This window comes from Leucoraja erinacea, chromosome 34 (genome assembly GCF_028641065.1).
Source record: "Leucoraja erinacea ecotype New England chromosome 34, Leri_hhj_1, whole genome shotgun sequence".
Lineage (NCBI taxonomy): Eukaryota > Metazoa > Chordata > Chondrichthyes > Rajiformes > Rajidae > Leucoraja > Leucoraja erinaceus.
The window spans coordinates 13,166,035-13,185,233 of NC_073410.1; the positions used below are offsets into that span (position 1 = coordinate 13,166,035).

Here is a 19,199-nt window from a genome sequence, read left to right on the forward strand (position 1 = left end):
TGTGTAATGCAGTGATATATTTTATTAGACGGCGACCTAAAAAGTTTTCAAGCAAAGTTGTAGTCACAGCTGCTTTACCTGTCATTGACGGTGCTCCGTCAGTGACGTTTCAGGTCGGGTTTGGGTCTGAAGAAGGATCTCGACCCGAAATGTCACCCATTCAACAGACAATAGACAATAGACAATAGACAATAGGTGCAGGAGGAGGCCATTCGGCCCTTCGAGCCAGCACCGCTATTCAATGTGATCATGGCTGATCATCCCCAATCAGTACCCCGTTCCTGCCTTTTCCCCATATCCCCTGACTTCGCTATCTTTAAGAGCCCTATCTAGCTCTCTCTTGAAAGCATCCAGAGAACCTGCTTCCACCGCCCTCTGAGGCAGAGAACTCCGCACACTCACAACTCTCTGTGAGAAAAAGAGTTTCCTCGTCTCCGTTCTAAATGGCTTAAACTGTGGCCCCTGGTTCTGGACTCCCCCAACATTGGGAACATGTTTCCTGCCTCCAGCGTGTCCAAACCCTTAACATTCCTTCTCTCCAGAGATGCTGCCTGTCCCGCTGACTTACTCCAGCATTTTGTGTCAACCTGCATGGTGTGTGCATGCATGAGCACACGGTATATTTCTAAAACATTTTACAACCTGTCCCATGATGAACAATTAATTTTTCTATTCTAAAATATCTGAACAACATAGACTTGTGTACAAGGGTTTAATGAGGGATCATGAGTGGCAAAAGACATATCCCTTAATATAATATGTTAGCAAAACTATGACAATTGAGTAGAGGTTGATGCTCAGGTTAGTTGGAAGATTGAGACTAGCTTGACTATTCGAAAACTCCCTCTCATTCTATTGCAAAGTACCAAATGCAAGAGTACTGTACCAGTTATCCACGGGGCAAACGTGATGATTCTGCACTGCCACCACATACCTGTGCAAAAAAAAAATCAGAGATCAGTTAGTCAACTGAAAAATTAATCAAAGCTGTGTTAATCATAGTTCAAAAATACCTGATGAGGACTGCTTCTGATGACATTTAAAATATTCTAGCTTGCCAATACACAAATGAACAAGAAAAAAAACCCATTCAGCCCAAGAAACCTATTCCATCACTCAGTTATTTACTTGGCATGTATTCAAACTTCATCTACCCACCTTAGACTGACAAGCCATGTCAGAATGCCAGGGGTTATGGGGAGAAGGCAGGAGAATGGGGTTGAGAGGCAACGATAGATCAGCCGTGATTGAATGGTGGAATAAACTTGATGGACTGAATGGCCTAAATCTGCTCCTATAACTCATGAACTTATGAATAGCTTGTTTTATTGGATGGAAATGCAGAACTTGAGGTAGACATGTAGGAAGGAACTGCAGATGCTGGTTTACACTGAAGAAAGACACAAGATGCTGGAGTAACTCAGCGGAACAGGTGTGAAGCTTCGGGTCGAGATCCTTCTTCAGACTGAGAGTCGGGGGGAGGAAAACTAGAGATATGGAAGGCTAAGGTGTGAAAACGACAGATCAAAGCAGACAATCAAGGAAATGTAAAATGGTTCATTGTAGATTGAGGGGAAGGTGTCAACGAGGCATACAAACAGTAACATTGATCAGGAGGACAGTGGAACTATTTGGAGAACTGGGGTGGGGGAGGGACGGAGAGAGAGGGAAAGCAAGGGTCACTTAAATTTAGAGGAATCAATAGTCACACTGCTGGGCAGTAATGCCCCTGCCCCACCTAGGAAACCTGAACGAAAACCTCTGGAGACTTTGCGCCCCACCCAAGGTTTCCGTGCGGTTCCCGGAGGTTGCAGGTGGTTGCCGGAGGTTGCAGGTAGTGGAAGCAGGTAGGGAGACTGACAAAAACCTCTGGGAACCGCACGGAAACCTTGGGTGGGGCGCAAAGTCTCCAGAGGTTTCCGTTCAGGTTTCCCAAGTGGGACAGGGGCATAAGCAGCCCAAGTGAAATATGAGGTGCTGTTCCTTAACCCCACTTGAGGTGTTGAGTGGTGAGTAGATGGGAGAAAGGAAAATGTTAGATATCGTGTGAGGAACTGCATCCTGACTCTGCTTAAGAACCACGGTCTAATCTAATTTGAAGGTTATATCCTCTTATTGAGGAGCCCACCACTGTGTACAAGTTCAAACTTTCAATTGTTTACTCATTAAACAAATCAGAACACCCATACGGCTTGGAGGGTTTTAATCAAAGCATTAATGGTAAATTTCTGTAAACTGAGCTACTGACCAACTATGGCTGTGATTCTGTGAGGCAGAAAATATCGAATTATTCGCATTGCAGGAATTCAGTTCTGTAGTTGTATCAGAATCTTTTCTGCACAAAACATTCTGTTCTAGAAAGAGTATCATGTCCTACAGATATCACAATATCAACTCAGTATCATTTGACTCAATGTCAGAGTGCTGTATGTTCAAATGTAATGACTGATCCCTTAGCGCAGTGGTTGAAAAGGGCTGAAGTATCACTTAAGGCTGGTTATTTACCTTGTTGCCATTTGTAGGAACAAGAGCAAATTCGTTGCAATGTTTGCTCACATTGCAACAATGGCTGCACGTTAAAGCCTTACATTGTGAAGTGACTCAAGATGTGCCAAAGTATTCTGCAACCAATGAGTATATTTGAAATTGAAGTTACCATTGTAATGTACTTCAATAGTTAGCATATTAAGGAGTACTTTGATGTGAAACATGCCAAGTTAATGTAAGGGGTTGGACAGGCTATGTGCAGGAAGATTGTTCCCGATGTTGGGGAAGTCCAGAACAAGGGGTCGCAGTTTAAAGATAAGGGGGAAATCTTTCAGGACAGAGATGAGAAAAACATTTTTCACACAGTGTGGTGAATCTCTGGAATTCTCTGCCACAGAAGGTAGTTGAGGCCGGTTCATTGGTTATATTTCAGAGGGAGTTAGATGTGGCCCTTGTGGCTAAAGGGATCAGGGGGTATGGAGAGAAGGCAGGTACAGGATACTGAGTTGGATGATCAGCCATGATCATATTGAATGGCGGTGCAGGCTCGAAGGGCTGAATGGCCTACTCCTGCACCTATTTTCTATGTTCTATGTTTCTAAGGAAGGAACTGCAGATGCTGGTTTACACTGAAGATAGACACAAAATACTGGAGTAACTCAGCGGGACAGGCGGAATCTCTGGAGAGAAAGAATGGGTGGCGTGTCTGGTCGAGACCCTTCTTCAGATGTCCTCAGGATCTGAATCCGAGATGGCACCCATTCCTTCTCTCCGGAGATGCTGCCTGTTCCCGATGAGTTACCCCAGCATTTTGTCTCTAGCTAAGTTAATGTAAGTTCTATTTCAGTTCCAGCTGATTAGTCTTGAGTTCAGAAGTCTGTCGCCATCTTTAACTTCATTACGGTTTTTCAAATCGAGACATATTTTTATTAGAAAGCGGGAACAAAGCCAAAGAAAATAAAATGGGAAATCCTTCTGAAGCTGAAAATCTGAAATAAAAACAGACACTGCCAGGTATATCAACAGGTCAGAGTACACCTGTGCTGTTGACCTGCTCAGTGTTATCATCAGTTTCTAGTTTTATTGCAAGTAAAACAAAGTTAGCTGTAAATGAAAATATTGGCATGCTTTATTTCTTTCTGGTCACCATAGAATCGATGAAAGCAAAGCAATTAAAGTTTACATTCCTATTTCCTTTATGACCAGGAGCGATATAGTTCTAGCCAGTTTGCTGTGAAAATAATTCAACCATTGTCTAAAATTGTCATAGTTGCAGTTTAATGCTAGAGTCAGGAATACAATCTTGTATGGTCTGTTCTTTGACGGGATAGCATGAAAAAAAGGCTTTTCACTGCACCTCTGGACACGGGATAACAATAAACTAAACAAAACATTAAGGAAGATAATTATACAAGGGCCAGGTTTATACTATTTGCCCTGTGACCATGTGGGTCCTTTAGTTTCTTCCCACATCTCAACCATATGGACAGGAGAGGTTTTGAGGGTAAGAGCCAAATGCGGGCAGGTGGGACTAGCGTAGGTGGGGCATATTGACCGGCATGGGCAAGTTGGGCCGAAGGGACATTTTCTGCGCTGCGTAACTCTACAACATGTTGGCTGGCAAGTTGTATACATTGCCCTTGGAGTTACTGGTTGGATGGTAGGAGAATCAGGATGGAGTTGATGGCTGTGTGAAAGAGAGAGAGGTGACAGGGGAAAGTGTGGGGAATGGGGTTGATGGGATTGTTCGGAGAGGATGTTTTAACAATTGAAAGCCTGTAACACTGGGTGCGTGATTGGTAATATTTTAGTGAACCATATTATGTATGCAGATGATCTTGTGGTCTTTAGTCCATCTAGCGCTGGTCTCCAGCAGCTCCTTACTATATGTTCTGTGTATGGTGTGGAACATGACATTAAATATAATGCTAGTAAGAGTGCTGTTATGATCTGTAGAACCAAAGAGGATAAATGTCTAAAATATCCTGATTTTAAATTGTCTGACAATAATCTTAGTGTCTGTAATAAGATAAAATATCTAGGGCATATTATTACAGAACAAATGACAGATGATGAGGATATTTATAGGCAACGATGCATGCTGTATGTACAGGCAAATATTCTCTTGCGTAAATTTGGTGCGTGTGCAGATGTGGTGAAGATGTCGCTATTTAGAGCATACTGCACACCACTCTACACTGCGCACCTGTGGTCGAACTATGGAAAGACAAGTTTGCAGAGACTAAAGGTGGCATATAACGATGCCATGAGAACACTGCTAAGGCAACCTAGATGGTGTAGTGCCAGTAATATGTTTGTGGCTGCAGGAGTCAGTACTTTAGAAGCTATCCTAAGACATCACATGTATAAATTCATTTGCAGGATAAATGACTCTAAAAATGTGCTTATTGTGGCCTTGTCAAACATAAGGGTTAGCACTACACGCTACAAATCCCAGCTGTGGAGACACTGGTATCGTTGTCTCGTTGTAGGACATTGATCATTCTTTTAATCTGGATTTTTAACATATATTGTGTTTTGTTTTTTTTAATATTGGTGAGACCAAACCGGAGTAAGGTGTACAATTTTGGTCGCACAATTATAGGAAGGACGTCAACAAAATAGAGAGAGTACAGAGGAGATTTACTAGAATGTTGCCTGGGTTTCAACAACTAAGTTACAGAGATAGGTTGAATAAGTTAGGTCTTTATTCTCTGGAGCGCAGAAGGTTAAGGGGGGACCTGATAGAGGTCTTTAAAATGATGAGAGGGATAGACAGAGTTGATGTGGACAACCTTTTCCCTTTGAGAATAGGGAAGATTCAAACAAGAGGACATGACTTCAGAATTAAGGGACAGAAGTTTAGGGGTAATATGAGGGGGAACTTCTTTACTCAGAGAGTGGTAGCGGTGTGGAATGAGCTTCCAGTGGAAGTGGTGGAGGCAGGTTCATTGGTATCATTTAAAAATAAATTGGATAGGCATATGGATGAGTAGGGAATGGAGGGTTATGGTATGAGTGCAGGCAGGTGGGACTAAGGGGAAAAAAAAAAATTGTTCGGCACGGACTTGTAGGGCCGAGATGGCCTGTTTCCGTGCTGTAATTGTTATATGGTTATATGGTTAATATAAATTATGATGTTTTTATGTGATATATCAAGATTTTATATGTATTTTATATTTAATATGCAATGCATTTTTAATGTAATGTTGCCCCTTGAGTCCGTAATTAAGTTTATTACTATTAATAAAGAATGTAAGATAAACAGATTTACACCGGAAGGTCTCCATTGAAATGTGCATCGGGTCATAATTCGAGGATGATGCCCAAGGCATATTTCATACTCCTGTCCTTTATTTCCAATCTCATTATTTGGGGGACATTTTCACCCCAATATTTACAGGAAGGTTGGTGAAAAGTGTGACCAGAATATGAGAATATTCCTGGTTCAGTGGCCGTCAGAGTGACCCATGTGGAAATCACCGGGTGGAGAGTTTAATGAAAGAAAGACCAATTCCAGGAAGGAGAGAAAGAAAGAAAGTTTGCTGAGGATCAAATTAGTAGCATTTCTCTCCACTGTGGCTCACAAACAATGTTGGGAAAGTGCTAAACTTCTGAAAGAGGGCCTTCTCAATATCCTTCATCTGGCAGCCTTCTACAGTGAGACACAGTGGTGCAGCGGTAGAGTTGCTCCCCTACAGCGCCAATGACCCGGGTTCGATCCCGACCATGGGGGATGTCTTTACGAAGTTTGTACATCCTCCCTGTGATCACGTGCTCCGGTTTCCACCGCGTCCCAAAGACGTGCAGGTTTGTAGGTTAATTGGCTTCGGTAAAATTGTAAATTGTCCCTAGTAGGATAGTGTAGGATAGTGTTAGCATACTGCTGGTCGGCGCGGACTCGGTGTGCCGATGGGCCTGTTTCCGCGTTGTATCTCTAAAGTCTGATCTAAAGTAAAGCTGTTCTCAGGAAAACCTATCTTTCATGTAATAGGTCTAAAGGTATTCATATTAATAGCCCTGTCCCATGGTACGAGTTCATTCCAAGAACTCTCCCGAGTTTAAAAAAAATCAAACTCGTGGTAAGCACAGAGAATGAACGTAGCGGGTACGTCGGAGCTCGGGGACGTCTCTTAGCGGCTCGTAACGCTAACGGCAGGTACTTGGGAAGACTCGCTAGCGGCAGGTAAGCACGGGAAGACTCGTGAAGATTTTTCAACATGATGAAAAATGTCCACGAGAGCCCCGAGTACCGACGAGTGGCCGTTACCGTAAATCTCCGAGTTCGAATCAGGGCAAACTCGGGAGAGCTCTTGGAATGAACTCGTACCGTGGGGCAGTAATTACATCATCAAATCTAAATACCCGACCCACCTCTACCGATTATCTGTGACTTAAGAATGATCGAGAGACGACTGCTTTTTTAACCCAGAGGGTAATAATCACTTTCAGAGCTACTTCTAATGAGTGCACATATTTGACTTCACCTTCTCCACCAGAATTTTTTTACATTCAGAATAAGTAAAATTTCACGGAGAATTTTAAGAGGATTGACACCAGAAACTGCCGGCCTTAACGAGAATGCCAGGAGAGCTGTGCACAGAGTCCACTTTCCATGAGAACTGTGATCACCAAAGTTATAATGAAATGTTATAAAGGCAGACCACCGCAAACAGCTAAAAGGAAGGAAGCTTTATCTGGCCTTGACGATATGTGTTCCATTAGTGCAGGACAAAGATAACATGCAAAAGGCATAATAAGCCCCTATTTCTTCCCACCCCTACATTCCTTCCTCTGGCTTCATTAGTTGTAACTTTTCAATCTTTTTGTCCTACACTTTCTGTGGGGTTTTTTTCATCTCTGATCTTTGTCCAACCAGCTGCCTACCGCGTTTGAAGAAGGGTCCCGACCAAAACGTCACCCATACATTTTCTCCAGAGATGCTGCCTGACCCGCTGAGTTACTCCAGCACTTTGTGTCTTTTTTTTCCCCATAAACCAGCGTCTGCAGTTCCTTGTTTCTACATTTTCTCTGCAATAATCTCCATCCTCTCTGTTTATGTTCCCTGAACAAACATAAAACGGATTGTATCTATATTTAAAAGGACAAAATATTGTCAGCCCTTGAGAACAAGAACAGGCTAGTGACATCAATTGGGTAATTCTTTCAAAAGGTTGTCGTAGGGCTTGTGGTTTGAATGGCTACTGATGGATTCTTTGACCCTGACGGCACAACGAACATTGTGTAAGTAAAAATGTCTTTCTTTTTTTACTATGAAATTAATAAAGCATGTAAGATAAACACATTTACACTAAAAAACATAGAAATTAGGTGCAGGAGTAGGCCATTCGGCCCTTCGAGCCTGCACCGCCATTCAATATGATCATGGCTGATCATCCAACTCAGTATCCCGTACCTGCCTTCTCTCCATACCCCCTGATCCCCTTAGCCACAAGGGCTACATCTAACTCCCTCTTAAATATAGCCAATGAACTGGCCTCAACCACCCTCTGTGGCAGAGAGTTCCAGAGATTCACCACTCTCTGCGTGAAGAAAGTTCCTCTCATCTCGGTTCTAAAGGATTTCCCCCTTATCCTTAAGCTGTGACCCCTTGTCCTGGACTTCCCTAACATCGGGAACAATCTACCTACATCTAACCTGTCCAACCCCTTAAGAATTTTGTAAGTTTCTATAAGATCCCCTCTCAATCTTCTAAATTCTAGAGAGTATAAACCAAGTCTATCCAGTCTTTCTTCATAAGACAGTCCTGACACCCCAGGAATCAGTCTGGTGCCACAGTGCCACAGTGGCTCAGTGGTAGAGTTGCTGCCTTACAGCACCAGAGACCCGAGTTCGATCCTGACCTCAGGTGCTGTCTGTACGGAGTTTGCACGTTCTCCCTGTGACTGTGTGTGGGTTTCCGCTGGGTGCTCCGGTTTCCTCCCACATTCCAAAGACGGCAGGTTAATTGGCATCTTTAAATTGTACCTAGTGTGTCGGATAGAACTAATGTAGGGGTGATCATTGGTCGGCATGGGCTCGGTGGGCCGAAGGGCCTGTTTCCACACTGTATTTCTAAATTTCAAAAGAGAAGCAAGGACCAGATGTTGAAATCCGCTGAAATAGTTTGAAACCAGAAATGTCTTTGGTGATGGGCACATAATCCCATTTACAGAAAAATAACAGGACATGGAGTCATTGAAAAATGACAACACAGAAGGAGGCTTTTTGATACATTACATATATGTTGGTCATTAAAATGGTGGGATGGCCCGATTCCACCCCCCAGTGCAGACTCCATGACTATGTAGGACACAGATGCACACCTACACTTCATGTTCAACTATGTTCTAAATGTGAGAACTTCTCTTCCACCACTCTTCGAAGCAGGAAGTTCCATATCAATGCCGTGCTCTTGTTGAAAAAATGTTTCCTTCTCTCCTCCCCTAGTCCGCCCATCAATTACTTTAAACGGATACCACCTCATTATCCGACAACTCCACGTTTCCCGAATGGCACGAGGTTCAGTTGGTCTCGGGATGTTCACTTTGCCTGCCATATTTCAACCACCTTCATCGCAAGGAGTATGGGGGCGGTGAGCAAGGTCTATCGCTGCTCCTCATCCCTCTCCATGCTGCAATTAGTTAGCTGCATTCCAGAATGATGATGTCCACTGAGCGAGGGTTATATGTATATATGTATGTAGTTTGTTTGTTTACCCTATTCTTATAACAAATGTAAAGCACCAAATGTGTAAGTTTTAGATTTACACTAAAAAGTGCCACAGTGGTGCAGCGGTAGAGTTGCTGCCTTACAGCGCCAGAGACCCGCGTTCGATCCTGACCTCAGGTGCTGTCTGTACGGAGTTTGCACGTTCTCCCTGTGACTGTGTGTGGGTTTCCTCCGGCTGCTCCAACGAGAGTTGTTTTTTAAATGTGCTATATAAATAAATGTGGCTTGGCTTGACATGTGACACGATAAGCATGGGGCCATGAAGAGCCAAGTAGAAGTCACTGTCTGAATTCTCAACATTAAATTCCAGTGTCTGCTCCATTCTGAGCAACCCCCAAGAAAGATGACTATGCCCTGGATATTTCACGGCCTCATTTGGTTTTCATCCTTTTTTTTCCGCAAAGAGGATAAAATAGAGGAGAAATACGAGGGCACATGATAACACTGGGAAGCTTGCTTCAGTCATGTTGTGAGGAGTCGTGTCAGACTTTAGATTTAGTCTTTAGAGATATAGTGCGGAAACAGGCCCCCTGAGTCCGCACCAACCAGCGATCATCCCGCAGTACACTACACGCTGGGGTCAGTTTACAATATTTACAGAAGCTAGTTAACCTACAAACCTGTACATCTTTGGACTGTGGGAGGAAACCAATGCACCCGGAGAAAACCCATGCGGTCACAGGGAGAACGTACAAACTCCAAAGAGACAGCATCCTTAGTCAGGATCAAACCTGGGTCTCTGGCGCTGTAAGGCAGCAACTCTACCGCTGTGCCACTGTGCCGCCCAATATTACTGAGATATTCTTGAGAAAGCGACACCCCTGACTCATAAACCAAAAAGACATGCAATAATTATGGCAAATGATGGCTGAAGAAGGGTCTCGACCCGAAACGTCGCCTATTCCTCTCCATAGATGCTGCCTCACCAGGTGAGTTTCTCCAGCATTTTTCGCTACCCTTGACATACTGCTCTCGGAGATTTGACGGCCAGGATATCATGATGTGGATGCACAGTTTCACAGAGGGTATCTTCACGGCAATTGAGTTTCAAGCCATGACAGAGGATTTGCCTGGTTGTATCGTTTGTTTAGTTGTGGACCCTTGGTTGGTGGGAGAGGTTGGTGTCAGTAATGTCAGGACGTGTTCTACTTGCTGCAAACTGTTACATTTGGCATTTCCAAAATTGGAGTGGCTATGTTAAGGGCCTGTCCCACGAGCATGTGACTGCACGCGGCGAGCGCGACCAAACCGGAAGTGGGGGCTGCGCAGAGGTTGAGTGATCCCATACAAATTGAAGTGAAGTTCGAGCGAAGTCTGCGGGAGGTTCGCCCGTGACGTACGGCATCAAGACGCTGCATATGGCGTTGAAACGCTGCGCACGCCCGTCGCGGCGGTGCGGGCCGGCAGGCCGTTGCCGCGTGGAATTTTTGGACAGTGTCAGTTTTTCGGAGCCCCGCGCGATGTCGGGACCAGCTCTGCACAACTCCATACAGCTCCGGCGATCGGTGGGACCAGCCCCGCGAGGCCGTATGGCTCAAGCGGCCACGTTAGGTCGCGTTTGCCGCATGCAGTCGCGGGACAGGCCCTTTACAGCCTGAAGAAGGGCCCCGACCCGAAACGTCACCTATCCATGTTCTCCTGAGATGCTGCCTGACTCACTGAGTTACTTCAGCACTCTGTGTTTCCCTGGCTATGTTTCACACATTTGCCATGAACTCGGCACAGCCTTGCAATGAATTATTCTGGGCCTCTTTGATTTGTGTAATTAATTATGGGGAATTTGTTGGGAATGTGTATTTGGTTGTAAACCTTTGATGAGAGAGGTTATTGCCAACAGTATCACTCAAGTGTTTTACTTATTTCAAACAGTCTAAATGGGCTGCACACTGTTGCAGCTGGTAGAGCTGCTGCCTCCCAGTGCCAGAGGCCCAGGTTCGATCCTGACTTCGGTTGGAGTATGCATGTTCTTCCCTGCAACCGTGTGGCTTTCCTCACCCTTCCCAAGGAATTGCAGGTTTGTACGATAACTTGCCTCTGTAAAATTACTCCTGGCATGTAGGGAATGGGTAAGAAAGTGGGATAACATGAAGCTAGTGTGAACATGTGATCAGTGGGCAGCATGGACTAGGTGGGCCGAACGGCCTGTTTCCATGCTATATCTCAAAACTAAACTAAGCATGTAGGGTTGATATTACAAGGAATTGTATGAACCTGACTTTGGGAGAAAATCAAGTACCAGAAAAGGAGGTAGATTCAGATTAATAAAAATGCAACGATGTTCAATATTATTTTCTTACTTTGATAAAAATTCAATTAAGAAACAATACAATATCAAGAGGTCTGAGGGGATGAAAGTCAATAGACTTATTCTCACAGACATCCTTCCACATGCTATGAAATTCACTTTAGGCAAATACCTGACCTCATGAATCCCCCTTACATATCAGAAAAACCTTAATATTTTGAGCATCTAGCAAAGGACCAAGATTCAAGCACTGAGTTCTCGCACTGCTGATTAATACGTAAAGGGCTGTCCCACTTGGGCGACATAGTTGGAAGTATTTGAAAAAATGACATGTTGAAATCCTCCTTCGACCTCCTTCGACTATGTTGAAGACCAGCTTCGACTAGCTACGACAAACTTTGAGAAAATTGGACACCGAATATTGTAGGGTGAAGATGACCTCCTTCGACCTCCCTTCGATTATGATGAAGACTATCTACGACTACCTTCGACTACCCTCGATTACCTACGACTAACATGCCGACCTACTACGACTAAACCTATGAGTAAAAAAAGTTGCGATTTTTTCCCATGGCGACCTTTTTTTACTCGCGGGCATTTTTGAAACATATTGAAAAAAATCCCGTGACCTAGCTGAGGCCTCGAGTACGCGGACACCACTCTCGAGCATGAAGGAGAGTTACGAAGACCTCCTACGACCTCGTGTTGACCATGCTGCGAGCATGAGTCGAGGGCAAACTCGCCAGAACTCGCGGATTAGGTCACCCAAGTGGGACAGGCCCTTTATGCAAATTGGCACAGTGGCGCAGCAGTAGAGTTGCTGCCATAGAGCGCTTGCAGAGCTGGAGACCCGGGTTTCATCCCGACAACGGGTGCTGTCTGTACGGAGTTTGTACGTTCTCCCCGTGACCGCATGGGTTTTCTCCGCGATCTTCAGTTTCCTCCCACACTCCAAACACGTACAGGTATGTAGGTAAAGGCGCTTGGTAAATGTAAAAATTGTCCCTCGTGTGTAGGGTAGTGTAAACATGCGGGGATCGGTGGTCGCCGCGGACTCGGTGGGCCGAATGGCCTGTTTCCGCACTGTATCTCTAAACTAAACTAAACCAAGCTAAAGGCAGCATTTCAGGTCAGTGACAACAGACTCGGAACTGCTGCATCAATTAAATCAGTGTTGTATCATTGTAGTGCAGCAAACACTCGTGAAGTCTTCAGAGTTTTATGACAGTAATTGCGAATTTTATGAGGGTAAATTTCCGTTGCCTAAATAGCCGTAATGTGGGGATTACCTTAACTGTCTGATGTAATCCACAGTGTTTCTTCAGCACTGGAGTCTGCACTGGGTGATAGCATTGGGCCATCCAACCCCTTTTTATGACCAACATAAATGCAATGTATCAAAAAGCCTCCTCTGTGTTGTGACTGTGACTGTTCAATGAGCATTGTCTCTCAAGCACTGATCACCAGGGATCTCAATGCCCTGGTATATGGTTGATAATATTCCTCCTTAACATACACTGACTATCATGCAGATAATGCAGCCGTATCACAGCTCCAGCCTCCCAGATACAATTCTAATCTGTTGGTGTTGGTGTAGAGTTTGCACGTGCTCCCTCTCACCAAATAGTTTTTAATGGGGTGGTTCAGTTTGTTCTCACATCCCAAACACATGTTTGTTGTTTGGTAAATTATCCCCACTGTGTATATGGATGGTAGGAGAAGCTAGAGAGTTAATTGGCATTAGTGAGAGAGAAAGGGCGAATGGAATTAAAGGGGTTGATCTGAGAGTAAGCATTGGCATAGTGGCTGAATGGCCATCTTCTGTGCCAGCAAGAAATGTAACTCAACTATGCTTCACAGAGTGCAAAAAAGGACACTGAGTGCTGGAGTAACTCAGCGGGTCAGGCACCATCTCTGGAGAACATGGACAGGGTCGGGACCCTTCTTCAGGCCCAATCTCTGTGGAGTCTGAAGCAGGTTCCCGACCCAAAACGTTGCCTGTCAAACGTTTTCCAGAGATTCTGCCTGGCCCGCTGAGTTACTCCAGTACTCGGTGTCCTTTTGTGTAAACCAGCGTCTGCAGTTCCTTGTTTCTTCATGGAGTGCACATGTGTTGTGGAAAAAGCCTGCAACATAAACAACTTCAAGAAGGGAGTAACCAGTTGATTCTTTGAACAGTAAAACAGAGGAAGAACTGCCAATAACAAAGTGAATTCTTTCCACTTTCAACTCTGCATGCCTGGGCTTACCGAAAGCACGTTTGTGCCAAAGGTTCCTCTCACTTCCCGTAAGTTCCACAAAACAGTGGATGGAAAATTACTTGGAGTAGCTTAAATTTCCCACAGTATACTAATCAGCTCACCTCCACAGTATAGCCAGTGCTACGCTTAAAAGGAGAAGATGGCTCACAAAATGATATTATATAAAGTTCCATCTTGCCAAGGCATTCAGCTTTGATGCACATTTTACTAAACTAATCATCAGCAATGCATGATAATAATTTCAATAAACATTGAATAAAACTTCGTCAGACTGAAGATCAGTCTGAAGAAGGGTCTCGACCCGAAACGTCACTCATTCCTTCTCTCCAGAGATGCTGCCTGTCCCGCTGAGTTACTCCAGCATTTTGTGTCTATCTTCTAATTTAAACCAGCATCTGCAGTTCTTTCCTACATATAAAGTACGAGTTGGGCCGGTATGTTAAAGTTTACACAGCATTAGTTAGACCACACATGAAGTATTGTGTACAACTGTGGTTACCATGTGACAGGAAAGATGTGATTGAGCTAGACAGGCTGAAGAGAGGATTCACGCAGATGTTGCCTGGAGGGCCTGTCCTACTATACGAGTTTACCCAAGAGCTCTCCCGAGTTAAAAACTCGTGATAAGTACGTAGAATGTACGTAGCGGGTACTTCGGAGCTCGGGACGTCTCTTAGTGGCTCACAACACTAACGGCAGGTACTCGGGAAACGCGGTAAGCTCGTGACGTTTTTTCCAACATGTTGAAAAATGTCCACGAGAGCCCCGAGTACCTACGAGCGGCTATTACCGTAATTCTCCGAGTTTGAATCACGGGAAACTCGGGAGAACTCTTGAATTACCTCGTACAATGGGAGAGGCCCTTCGGTAGGCAGGGTCTGTTTTCCCTGGAGCAGAAGAGGCTGAGAGGTGGCATGATCGAGGTATAAGTTGACGAGAGGCATAAATAGGGTAGATAGCCAGAGTCTGTTTCCCCTGGTAGAGACGTCTAAAAACTGGAGGGTTTGCGTTTAAATGAATGTGATTGTGAGTGGGATATTTGTAATACTGATTGTATTGGGAAGAGTGATTATAGGGTGATGGGTTGTATATATGACTATGATACTGTATAGTATATGAGGGTTTTAACTTTTTTTCTTTTTTTTTCTCTTTTTTGTACGGCTTTGTAAATATTTGATTAGTGTATAAATGTAAATAATTTGGTGTACATATAACTGCTGGTGTACATATGGTGTACATATAGCTGCTAGACTGGTATAAGATAATTACAAGCAGTTGAATATAGGGTGGGAATGAATAAGCTTTGGATTCTTCCTGCTCCTTTTCAGACACATACGATTTCATTTATTTATAGATATTGTTTATGACAATATCATATCATAAATATTCTAGTTTTGTTTTTTGTATGCTGTTTCACACTTGCTTTTTATTCTTTTATTCTGTTTCGAAATAAAGTATTAAATAAAAATTAAATAAAAAATAAATGGGTGGAGATACAAAGGAAATCTGAGAGAGAGGTTTGTCACACAACTAGTTGGTATCAGCAACGAAGGTACACAAAAAAGCTGGAGAAACTCAGCGGGTGCAGCAGCATCTATGGAGCGAAGGAAATAGGTAACGTTTCGGGCCGAAACCCTTCTTCAGACTTATCTGAAGAAGGGTTTTGCAATATCCGGTATCAGCAACGAGCTGACAGACGGGGTGGTGGAGACAGGAATGATTACATTTAAAACATGACCGAATGAGCAAGTTATAGTGGGATATGGAATTGACGTGGTCAAGTGGGATTATTATAAATAATCCCCCCTGCATGATGGTTGGCAGAAACATGGTGGGCCAAATGTTGTGTTTCAATGTGACTATATATTCATCTTCATGTTCTAGGCATCACTGGCAGGACCAACATTTATTGTCCACCTCCACATGCCCGCGAGGACACGATGATGGGCAGACGTGATGAAGCGCGGGAGTGCTGTTGTGCCTTGAAATTACATCCTGCGCAATGAATGAACTTCCATGTCAGAGTTAGTTTGTGACTTGGAGGGAAACCTGCAGGCAGTGGTCTTCCCATATGCCTGCCGCCCCTATCCTTCTTGATGGTTGAGTTCAGGTGTTGTCGGAGTGGTCTGGTCCTGTAACTGCAGCCCATTTTATAGATGGTACACACTGTCGCACTGTGAGCCGTATCAGAGGGGAGAAATATTTACAGTGGTTGATGGGGTGAAAATTAAATGGGCTGCGTTAGTCTGAATAGTGTTAAGTTCTTGAAAGCAATTGGGACTGCGTTCATCCAGGTAAGTGGAGATTATTCCATCGTACTGATTTGTTTCTAGATGGTAGATGGTGGAAATGCCTTGGGGTGTCATGGAGTGAGTCACTCGCTGTAGGTTACTGAGCTAATAACCTGCTCTTAAAACAACATTACAGATCCTCCCAGGCAGGGTTCAGCTCCCAAGAACAATTTGCAAGTCGGAAATGCAGCCACGAGTCAAGAATCCCACAAGGCAGAGGATGTCTGCAGAGGTCAGTTGTCCCCATAGGATAAGATAGACATTCAAAATCTGATTTTGGGGATATGGGTCTCACTCATTCGGCATTTATTGGTAAATCCAAACAGCTCTTCAGAAATTTTGACACCGTTGGCAGATTGGGAGTTCCGGGACATAGACCCATTGGGAAATTGGAATCTATTCCCATAAGAATGGTCTCTGAATTGGTGAAGCCTATAGATGATAATGCTCTTGATCATAGGAATGAAAGGTTTGGGAGGTCGGTGTACCTGAGACATCTATGGGTAGTGTATGTTGCGGATGGGATATACGGCAGCCATGGTGTATTGATATTGGAGGGAGCCAATGCATAGGATAGTTGATGAGTTCGACAATAGACAATAGGTAGACAAAGGTGCTGGTGAAACTCAGCGGGTGCAGCAGCATCTATGGAGCGAAGGAAATGGGCAACGTTTCGGGCCCAAACCTCTTGACCCTCCGGATCTGAAGAAGGGTCTGCAGAAGGGTTTCGGCTCGAAACGTTGCCTATTTCCTTTGCTCCATAGATGCTGCTGCACCCGCTGAGTTTCTCCAGCACTTTTGTCTACCTTCGATATTGCAACATCTGCAGTTCCTTCTTAAACAATAGACAATAGGTGCAGGAATAGGCCAGGCGTCCCTTCAGGAAAGCACCACCAATTGAGTTGCTAATTGAGTTGGTTTCTTTGACTTGAAAGTCGGTGATCTACTTAAGTGTCGTGAGAGCTACACAAATCTAGGCGAGTAGAGACTATTCCAACACAGTCTTGACTTGTGCCCTGTAGCCGGTACGTGGGATTTGGAGTCATAGAGGGCAACAATGCAGAAATAGGCCTTAGGCCTACCATCTCCACGCCGACCGCCAACCATTCATTTGCACTAATCCGGCATCAGCCCAATTTTGTTTTTCTTTCTCTCTACAGTCTCTTCAACTCCCCACCAGATTCTACCTCTCAACCACATATTAGGAACAAATTACAGTGGCTAAGTAATCCACCGCCCCGCAGATCTTTATTGATATGGGAGGAAAACAGAGGACCCATGGGAAACCTCTGCATATTAAGAGAGACAAGAGCCAATAGACAATAGGTGCAGGAGTAGGCCATTTGACCCTTCGAGCCAGCACTGCCATTCAATGTGACCATGACTGATCATCCCTAATCAGTACCCCATTCCTGCCTTTTCCCCCATATCCCCTGACTCCACTATCTTTAAGAGCCCTATCTAGCTCTCTCTTGAACGCATCCAGAGAACCGGCCTCCACCGCCCACTGAGGCAGAGAATTCCACAGACTCACAACTCTCTGTGTGAAGAAGTGTTTCCTCGTCTCCGTTCTAAATGGTTTACCCCTTATTCTTAAACTGTGGCACCTGGAACATCATTCACCACAGATACATGAACTTCTGTTGTAGCTATGCACAATGGCCATGTGTTGCTCTCACACCAACCCTCAATCCCCCAAGAGTTTGATATTGGGGGATTTGGTGAAGCTACTTATACTGATGGTCTCTCCCTTGTTAATGAAGGGCATTATCTGGCTCTGGTGTGGCACAAATTTAATTGTGCAATTATCAGAGCACATCCCTATTTGTGATGTTATGTTGGGAAGGAATGCCACTGATGAAGAAACTGGAGATGGTTGATCCATGGTCTCTAGTCTGGGGAATGTTTGTGAAATATCCTGCTGTCATATTATACCCCAGTGATACAATCATAAAATATTGGAATGATGGCAAATCTACCCTAACAACTCACTATTAGATTTCATCTGAACTTGGAATTCACTAACTTGTTGCAACATGAACATATAACCATATAACCATATAATAATTACAGCACGGAAACAGGCCATCTCGACCCTTCTAGTCCGTGCCGAACACATAATCTCCCCTAGTCCCATATACCTGCGCTCAGACCATAACCCTCCATTCCCTTCCCATCCATATAACTATCCAATTTATTTTTTAAATGATAAAAACGAACCTGCCTCCACCACATTCACTGGAAGCTCATTCCACACAGCCACCACTCTCTGAGTAAAGAAGTCCCCCCTCATGTTACCCCTAAACTTCAGTCCCTTAATTCTCAAGTCATGTCCCCTTGTTTGAATCTTCCCTACTCTCAGTGGGAAAAGCTTTTCCACGTCAACTCTGTCTATCCCTCTCATCATTTTAAAAAACCTCTATCAAGTCCCCCCTTAACCTTCTGCGCTCCAAAGAATAAAGTAACCTAAGTAACTCCTGTTGGCTTTTAAATATGTTTACGACATTGCTAGAAATGTTAATATTTGTGAATGTTCATAGACATTTGGACAGGTACATGCATAGAAACATAGACAATAGGTGCAGGAGTAGGCCATTCGGCCCTTCGAGCCTGCACCGCCGCTGATTAAACATATTTAATCAACAAAGCCCCAGTAACACTGCAGGTACTCTTTGAATTTAATTGAAGTTAGCCCGAACCAGGCCCTTCGACCCAACTGGCCCATACTGACCAACATACCCCATCAACAAAAGTCCCACCTGCCCGCATTTGGCCCATATCCATCTAAACCTATCCTATACTTACAAAATTCTTAAGGGGTTGGACAGGCTAGATGCAGGAAGATTGTTCCCGATGTTGGGGAAGTCCAGAACAAGGGGTCACAGTTTAAGGATAAGGGGGAAATCTTTTAGGACCGAGATGAGAAAAACCTTTTTCACACAGAGAGTGGTGAATCCGTGAAATTCTCTGCCACAGAAGGTAGTTGAGACCAGTTCATTGGCTATATTTAAGAGGGAGTTAGATGTGGCCCTTGTGGCTAAAGGGATCAGGGGGTATGGAGAGAAGGCAGGTACAGGATACTGAGTTGGATGATCAGCCATGATCATATTGAATGGCGGTGCAGGCTCGAAGGGCCGAATGGCCTCCTCCTGCACCTATTGCCTATGTTTCTATGCATGTACC

The 19,199-nt window shown here is 44.3% G+C and overlaps 1 protein-coding gene across 2 annotated transcripts in view; it reads right to left on the reverse strand.

The window, feature by feature from the left end:
* LOC129713016 (transmembrane protein 150A-like) overlaps positions 1 to 19,199 on the reverse strand; it is a 61,860-nt gene that overhangs the window by 36,787 nt on the left and 5,874 nt on the right. For both annotated transcript variants that reach the window (XM_055661864.1, XM_055661863.1), the window contains exon 3: positions 887 to 934. In XM_055661864.1, coding sequence (XP_055517839.1) covers positions 887 to 934 — 48 coding nt within the window. The remainder of the gene's footprint in view (positions 1 to 886; positions 935 to 19,199) is intronic.